We start from the raw sequence: 9,207 nt of genomic DNA, 5'->3' as shown, positions 1-9,207 counted from the left end.
CATTTAAACACATTTCATTGCAAATGACTACATTCAAACAAGCGGATTAATTAATTATTCAGTTATTATTTGTTATATGTATATTTCATATCAATTATCCTGTATGAATATTAAGTTGCATTATAATTTGCATTATTGATATTTTTTAAGATTTTCACATTTATTTTTTTTAGTTATTTGTTTTAATTTTCAAAAATATTTTATTTATTACATTCATATTCTAAATTTACATGTTTTAGTTTAACTACAAAATTGTTTTATTAATTATTCTTTACCTTCTCTTTCATTTTACAAAATTGGTCACTTTTTTCTGACGGTTTAATTAAGTTTCTCACTTGTTTGCTCTTTGTTGATCTCTGAAACCTTCAATTATTTATTATTTGTATTCAAAATTTGTTTTACAAGTTATTAGTGGTATTCACGTTTGAGTTGGTTGGAAATGTTTGAAATATAATTATATTCTATTTTTGATTTGCTGTTAGTTTTTACATTCTACTTTTAAGTGATGTTAGCTAAGTGAATACCCTTATTGTTTTGTCTACAAAGAAAGTTGGATGTTACTACAGTTGAAGGTTTTAATTGGGTTTGTTAAATTGATTTTAAGTTAAGTTTAGCCAGTGTCTAGTTTAGTTCAGTTTTTGATTTCTATATTTGAAATGTTAATTTTCTTTTAAATACATACATTATTTCATTAATTATTTTTTTAATATTTGACGATATGTTGTAAATAATTTTGTTGTGTTTTTAAGTTAAATAATAAAAACAAAAACTAAAATTTATGTGATTTTATTTTTCAGGTTAAAAATTATGGATCAGCTATTTTAATTGATACTGCTGACTTACACAAATGGTCCTCCAAAGGAAAGGATTGACTTTTGCCTCGAGAAACTAAAAATATGAACCAGTTTGCTTAAATAAACGATCAAGTCGGAATGCTATAATGCCAAGTGCCGAAGATTGCTCTTGATGTTTACTTTTATTCTAACATTTAATATTACACCTTCGAAATATTACATTATATTCGATAGTAAAATTTCATAAAAAATTGTCTTTTAATTTTTAAAATATACATAAATTAATAAAACGATTACAACTTATTTAGTTATATTGTAATACCTTTGGCGTTGTTGGGGTTATCAACATGAAATTTCACGTAGTGATAGTAAATAAAATGATCTTTAAGATGGTGGAAAAATAAAATCGGTCAGAGATTTATCACCAGCGCTAGAAACGTTTTTGCATTTTAAACGCTTATTAAAGTAAGAGGGCGTGGCAGTGGGCGGAAAATGTTTAATCTGAAGAAAGCTTATATTACAAGCTTTTAGATGAATCTAATTTCATTTAAATATTCCTGTAATTAAGGAAGTTATAAGCAAAATTGTAAAATTGTCTTAGAGGAATTAGCTTTCTATTAGATGCTGTTCACCTATTACTTCATGGAAATTTGGATGAAATTTGTCCAGCAGCTAGGGTGGAAAGTTGTCCCTAATTTTATAGACTAAGAAATGTTCTCAACCCATTTACGCTTGTGTCGAAAAGTTAAAGTTGAAAATTAAAAAGGTTTGCAGACTTTTGTTCAAAATGAGTGATTGTATGAAAAAACTCATTTTCCATTCTATCTAATGTTTAAAATTTCATCTAAATATATCTCATATCTTGGAAGCTATTGGCAAATTAGTAAAACTATTATTTAACCATATAGTTAAGCATAAAACGCTTACCACTGTTTCAGTAATACTTGCATAACTTTTACACTACTGCGTCTATTAACTTGAAATATCACATGGAGTGAGGAAAAGAAATGGCCTTTTAAATAGTGAAAAGATTAAGTTGAAAAACTCGTGGGATTCAGTGTTATAATCGATTTCCTGATTAAAGCATACAGCTAACTTAGAGGGCGTGTCAGTGAGCGGAACATATTCACAATGTCATCTATGAATTAGCCCGTATTCAATTTTAGCCTGTGTTAAAATTTTATAGAAATATACCGCGTAGTTTTTAAAATATTCAAAAATTAGTAAAAATATGCATTATCCCTACTGTTAGATTTTACACGCTTACAATTGTTTCAGTTATATTGTAATAACTTTAGCGTTGTTGGGATTATCAACATGAAATTTTACATGCAGATAGTAACAGAAATGGTCTTCAAGATAGTGGAAAAAGAAAGTTGTAAAAGTATTTCTTTACAGAGTTAGCAGCGTTTTTGCACTTTAAACGCTTATTTAAGGAAATGGGCGTGGCAGTGGGAGGAAAAAATTTAATCAGTTAGAAAGCTTATATTACAAGCTTTTATATGAACCTAATTTGATTTGAATATTCCTGCAATTATGGAAGTTATAAGCAAAATTGTAAAATTGTCTTTGCGGAATTTGCTTTCTATTAGATGCTGTTCACCTATTACTTCATGGAAATTTGAAAATTTCATTTTTTGCCAACTTTTTGGGAAATTTAAGAATTCTGTTTTTTCATCATAATTTCTCTAATTTTGTTGAAATTTGGCAAGCAGCTAGAGTGGAAAGTTGTCTTTAATTTTATAGACCAAGAAATGTTCTCAACATATTTACGCTTGTGTTGTAAGCGTTTGATAAGTTAAAATTGAAAATTAAAAAGGTTGTGTACACTTTTGTTCAAAATTAATGGTTGCATGAAAAAGCTCATTTTCCATTCTATGTAATGTTTAAAATTTCATCTAAATATATTCCATATCTTGGAAGTTATTAGCAAATTAGAAAAACTGTTATTTAACCATATAGTTAAGCATAAAACGCTTACCACTGCTTCAGTAATACTTGCATAACTTTTACACTACTGCGTGTATTAACTTGAAATTTCACATGGAGTGAGGAAATGAAATGGCCTTTTAAATAGTGAAAAGATTATGTTGAAAAACTCAAAGGATTAACTGTTATAATCGATTCCCTGATTAAATCATTCAGTTAACTTAAAAGGCGTGGCAGTTGGCGAAACATTTTCAGAAATACATCTATGAAATAGTCCGCATTCCATTCTAGCCTGTGTTAAAATTTCATAGAAATATACCGCATAGTTTTTAAAATATTCAAAAATTATTAAAAATATGCATTATCCCTACTGTTAGACTTTAAACGCTTACAACTGTTTAAGTTATGTTGTAATAACTTTGTCATTGTTTAAGTTATTTAAGTAAGTGGGCGTGGCAGTGGGCGTAAAAAGTTTATTGTGTAAGAAAGCTTATATTACAAGCTTTTAGATGAATCTAATCTCATTTAAATATTCCCGTAATTATGGAAGTTATAAGCAAAATTGTAAAATTGTCTTAGCGTAATTTACTTTCTATTAGATGCTGTTCACCTATTACTTCATGGAAATTTGAAAATTTCATTTTTTGCCAACTTTTTGGGAAATTTAAGGATTTTGCTTTTTTCATCATATTTTCTAAAATTTTGAACCAAATTGAATGAAATTTGGCCTGCAGCTAGAGTGGAAAGTTGCCTTTAATTTTATAGACCAAGAAATGTTCTCAACCTATTAACGCTTGTGTTGTAAGCGTTTAAAAAGTTAAAATTGAAAATTTGAAAGGTTGTGCAGACTTTTGTTCAAAATGAGTGATTGTATGATAAAGCACATTTTCCATTCTATCTAATGTTTAAAATTTCATCTAAATATACCCCATATCTTGGAAGTTATTAGCAAATTTGTGAAACAGTTATTTAACATATAGTAAAGCATAAAACGCTTGCCACTGTTTCAGTTATACTTGCATAACTTTTACACTACGGCGTCTATTAACTTAAAATTTCACATGGAGTGAGGAAATGAAATGTCCTTTTATATAGTGAAAAGATAAAGTTGAAAAATTTAAAGGATTCAGTGTTATAATCGATTTCGTGATTAAAGCATTCAGTTAACTTAGAGGGCGTGGCAGTGGGCGGAACATTTTCAGAAAGACATCTATGAAATAGCCCGCATTCCATTCTGGTGGTATATTTCATAGAAATATACCACAAAGTTTTTAAAATATTCAAAAATTAGTAAAAATATGCATTATCCCTACTGTTAGACTTTAAACGCTTACAACTGTTTCAGTTATGTTGTAATAACTTTGGCATTGTTTAAGTTATCAACATGAAATTTCACTTGGAGATAGTAAATGAAATGGTCTTCAAGATTGTGGAATAAGAAAGTTGGAAAAGTATTTATTTGCAGAGCTAGAATCGTTTTTGCACCTTAAACGCTTATTTATGTAAGTGGGCGTGGCAGTGGGCGGAAAAAGTTTATTGTGTAAGAAAGCTTATATTACAAGCTTTTATATGAACCTAATTTCATTGAAATATTCCCGTAATTAAAGAAGTTATAGCAAAAATGTAAAATTGGCTTAGCGGAATTTGCTTTCTATTAGATGCTGTTCACCTATTACTTCATGGAAATTTGAAAATTTCATTTTTTGCCAGCTTTTTGGGAAATTTAAGAATTCCGCTTTTTTCATCATAATTTCTTTAATTTTGAAGCAAATCGGATGAAATTTGGCCAGCAGCTAGAGTGGAAAGTTGTCTTTAATTTTATAGACCAAGAAATGTTCTCAGCCTACTTACGCTTGTTTTGTAAGCGTTTGAAAAGTTTAAATTGAAAATTAAAAGGGTTGTGCAGACTTTTGTTCAAAATGAGTGATTGTATGAAAAAGCTCATTTTCCATTCTATTATCTAATGTTTAAAATTTCATCTAAATATATCCCATATCTTGGAAGTTATTAGCTAATTAGTAAAACTATTATTTAACCATAGAGTTAAGCATAAAACGCTTACCACTGTTTCAGTTATATTTGCATAACTTTTACACTACTGCATCTATCAACCTAAAATTTCACATGGAGTGAGGAAATGAAATGGCCTTTTAAATAGTGAAAAGATTAAGTTGGAAAACTCAAAGGATTCAGTGTTATAATCGATTTTTTTATTAAAGCATACAGTTAACTTAGAGGGCGTGGCAGTGGGCGTAACATTTTCAGAAGGACATCTATGAAATAGTCCGTATTCCATACTAGCCTGTGTTAAAATTTCATAGAAATATACCACATAGTTTTTAAAATATTCAAAAATTTGTAAAAATATGCATTATCAATACTGTTAGACTTTAAACGCTTAAAACTGTTTCAGTTATGTTGTAATAACTTTGGCATTGTTTAAGTTATCAACATGAAATTTCACTTGCAGATTGTAAATGAAATGGTCTTCAAGATAGTGGTAAAAGAAAGTTGGAAAAGTATTTCTTTGCAGAGCTAGCAGTGTTTTTGCTATTAAAACGCTTATTTAAGTAAGTGGACGTGACAGTGGCCGGAAAAAGTTCATTCTATAAGAAAGCTTATATTACAAGCTTTTATATGAACCTAATTTCTTTTAAATATTCATTTAATTAAGGAAGTTATAAGCAAAATTGTAAAATTGTCTTAGGGGAATTTGCTTTCTATTAGATGCTGTTCACCTATTACTTCATGAAAATTTGAAAATTTCATTTTTTGCCAACTTTTTTAGAGATTTGATAAGGATTTTGCTTTTTTCTTTATAATTTCTTTAATTTTGAAGCAAATTGGTTGAAAGTTAGCAGAGAGCTAGAAATTGTCTATCATGTTAAGTAATCAAAATTTCTTTTTTACTTTTTAACGCTTGTGTTGTAAGCGTTTTTATGTTAAATCTTTAAAATTTTTAAAATTGTCTTAAGATTAGGGCAAACATTTTACATGTGTGTATAGAACATTTCTTAGTATATTTAACGATACAAATTTCATGTGAATCTAGCTTATACCTTGAAAGTTATAGCTAAATTAATAAAACTGTTCATGGGCCCTATAGTTAAGCCTAAAGCGCTTAATACTGTATTGGTTATAATAGCATAACTTTTGAACTACTGCAGCTATCAACTTGAAATTTCATATAATAATAGAAAATTTAAAGGACTTTTTGATGCTAAAGAAATAATGTTGGAAATTTGTTTAGTTCTCTTAGTATAAAGAGCTTTAGTTAGAGCTTTTAGTTAACATGTTGCCTAGCATGTGTTTTTAGTGTCTAAATAATAAAAAATAACTCAAAAACGAGTAAATTTATGGAAACAAAATTAACTTAAAGAAATAGAAAACCAAGTATATGTAAATTTTTAAAATTGTTTTTTATTTAATAATTATTTTTATAAAAAAAAAATTAATTTTAATACAGCTTAAAATTTACAAAAATAATAATAAAAAATTAATAAAAAAAAAATGTTCACAAGAAACTATAAAATTCTTTTTGCTTACTTTTTGTTTTCATTAAAAACTTATTTTTTTAATTTAAAGAAAATTAATTACTTTTAAGCAAAAAAATTTCTTTCAAAAAAATTTCATTAAAAAAAATAATAAAACAAACAATAATAAGAAAAATAATTCACATTTGATATGATTAACTTTAAAAAAAAAGGATTTTCAAATTAAAAACTAATGTAGAAGAAAAAAAAAACAAACAATTAAACAAAAATTATATTGAATAGTTGTTGTTGCTGTTTGTTTACAATTTGAGATGTTAACTTAGAAAACTAGTTTATCAAATAAAATTATATAATAATAATTAAACATAAATCACAAAAAAATTATTAATAAAAAGAAAGAGTTTTTTTTTAAATTTAAAGTTTTAAAAATATGTTTTTACCACAAATAAACAAAAAAAGACAAACATATTTTGTAGTTAAATTAGGAAAAATAAAGAATTGTTTAGGAGTTTAAAATGTATTAAGTTTTCTATAACTTCTGTTTAAAGAAGACTTGTTTCTTTATCAGCTAAAGTAGTTTTATCATATATTTGTATTTATGCTATAATTTAATTTGTTTAAAAGCACATTATATTTTTTATTTAGTTTTAAGTTGTATTTTTATAAAATATATGTCTTATTTGTCATATATTTTTCTTCCTTTTTCATATATAAAATAGTATAAAAAAAACTGCAAATTATTACATTTTTTCTCAAATTTTGTTTTAACTAATTTACTTATTTATATGTAAAAAAAATTCTAAATTTTTAAGAATGTATTTTTTTTTTTTAAAATTTTAACCTTTCAGTTTATAAACTATAACGTAAATTTATCAGTTTTAGGCTTAAACACTATTTACATACTGTAGTAGTTTTTTTAATGTTATATTAAATATGTTCAGTATATTATTAATGTTATTTTATATATATATAAAAAAAAAGAAAAACAAATTAATTTCTTTTAAACACTTATATAATGTTTAATTAATTTGTTTAAGTTATTATCCAAAATTTCAAAAATTATAATTGTTTATAGTTAAACAGTTCTTATTGGTTTTTTTTTGCTAAAGAATTTTAAATTTAAGTTGTCAAAATTGTTATGTTTTATATCATATATATATAAAGTTATATACTAATAATAATAATATTCTGCTAACTTAGTACAATCTTTTTTATTTATGTATTATAATGTTTTCAATTTGTATTGTTATTATTATTTATATCTAATAAATATTTAACTTCATCAGTGCTTGTATCTTGGCATTTTTTTTTCTTTTAAATATATATTTATACTTATTTATAAATAAATTAAATATTATGCTTATTGTTTTTTTTTATTATAAATTTATCTTTAAATAAATTTATAATCTTTTTAAGCTTATGATGTTGTTTTGAGTGTTTTGTTAAGTTGTAATGTATTATGTGAGATGTGACAGGAGCAAAGAAGTTAATTTAAATTTTAAATTAAAAGAGAAAAAAAAAACGAAACAAATGTATTGATTTAATCGGTGAGTGTTTGTGCCACTAAAGCCAGCTGCTCTTTGAGGACACGGAATGATGGACGATCTTCAGGACTATGAGACCAGCATTTTTTCATGACCTGTAAGGGGGAAAAAATATAAAAAAATTAAATATAAATAATAATAAGTTGTTAAAAATTTTAATTCGAATTTTTATACATATTTTAAAAAGCTGAAATGTTATATAGTTATCCATCCATTATCTCTTTAACTATACGATCTATTATCTATTCTATTCATTATATTAATTCTATCTATTCTATCCACTCTATATGTTTTTTATCTATATTGTGTATTCTATTCATTCTATCTATTCCATTTAGTCAATCTGTTCTACATATTCTATCCATTCTATATATTCTAGCTATTATATCTTTTCTATATATTCTATCCTTTCCTTCCATTCTATCTATTCTATTTGTTCTATCTATTCTATTGATTCTATCTACTCTACTTGATCTATATATACTGTCTATTCTATCCATTCTATCTTTATTCCTATTCTATATATTCGTTCTACTCTATTCATTCCATCTTATTTTATTTTGTCTATCTCTTCTATCAATTCTATATATTTTATTTATTCCGTCTATTCTATTTGTTCTAACTATTCTAACCCTTCTATTTATTCCATCTATTCTATATATTCCGTCTATTAGATCCATTCTATCTATTCGATTGTTCTATTCTATCCATTGTATTAATTCTATCTATTATATCCATTCTATCTATTATATTTATTCCATCTATTCTATTTGTTCTATCTATTTTACAAATTCTGTCTATTATATCTCTTCTATCTATTCTATATATTCCGTGTATTCTATCCATTCTATCTGTTCTATTTAGTCTATCTATTCTATATATTCCGTATATTCTATCTATTCTACTTAGTCTATCTATTCTTATATATTCTACATATCTATCTATCTATCTACCTATCTATCTATCTATCTATCTATCTATCTATCTATCTATCTAATCTATCTATCTATCTATCTATCTATCTATCTATCTATCTATCTATCTATCTTCTATCTATCTATCTATCTATCTATCTATCTATCTATCTATCTATCTATCTATCTATCTATCTATCATCTATCTATCTATCTATCTATCTATCTATCGATCTAACAAATATCTACTACCCTATCTATCTACTATCTATCTATTATCTATCTATCTACCATCATCTATCTATCTATCTATCTATCTATCTATCTATCTCTCTACCTACCTACTATCATCTTCTATCTATCTTCTATCTATCTAATTATCTATCTATCGACTATCACATCTATCTATCTATCTATCATCTAACTACTAAATCTACTATCTATCATCTATCTACATCTATCTATCTATCTATCTATCTATCTATCCTATATCTACTATCACTATCATACTATCCTATCTATCTATCCTATC

At 25.6% G+C, this 9,207-nt stretch overlaps 1 protein-coding gene across 5 annotated transcripts in view; it reads right to left on the bottom strand.

Annotated features, from left to right (window-relative positions):
- Positions 1–7,480: 7,480 nt before the first annotated feature.
- Positions 7,481–9,207, bottom strand: part of LOC119605254 (tyrosine-protein kinase Btk29A) — a 161,660-nt gene continuing 159,933 nt past the window's right edge. For all 5 annotated transcript variants that reach the window (XM_037958241.1, XM_037958245.1, XM_037958243.1 and 2 more), the window contains one exon: positions 7,481–7,856. In XM_037958241.1, coding sequence (XP_037814169.1) covers positions 7,758–7,856 — 99 coding nt within the window. In that variant the 3' untranslated portion in view covers positions 7,481–7,757. The remainder of the gene's footprint in view (positions 7,857–9,207) is intronic.

The sequence above is a fragment of the Lucilia sericata genome, unplaced genomic scaffold (genome assembly GCF_015586225.1).
Source record: "Lucilia sericata isolate MDLA Ls3-8-SP2 unplaced genomic scaffold, ASM1558622v1 Contig000468F_arrow, whole genome shotgun sequence".
NCBI classification, from domain to species: domain Eukaryota; kingdom Metazoa; phylum Arthropoda; class Insecta; order Diptera; family Calliphoridae; genus Lucilia; species Lucilia sericata.
This window is presented reverse-complemented; position numbering and strand designations above follow the sequence as displayed.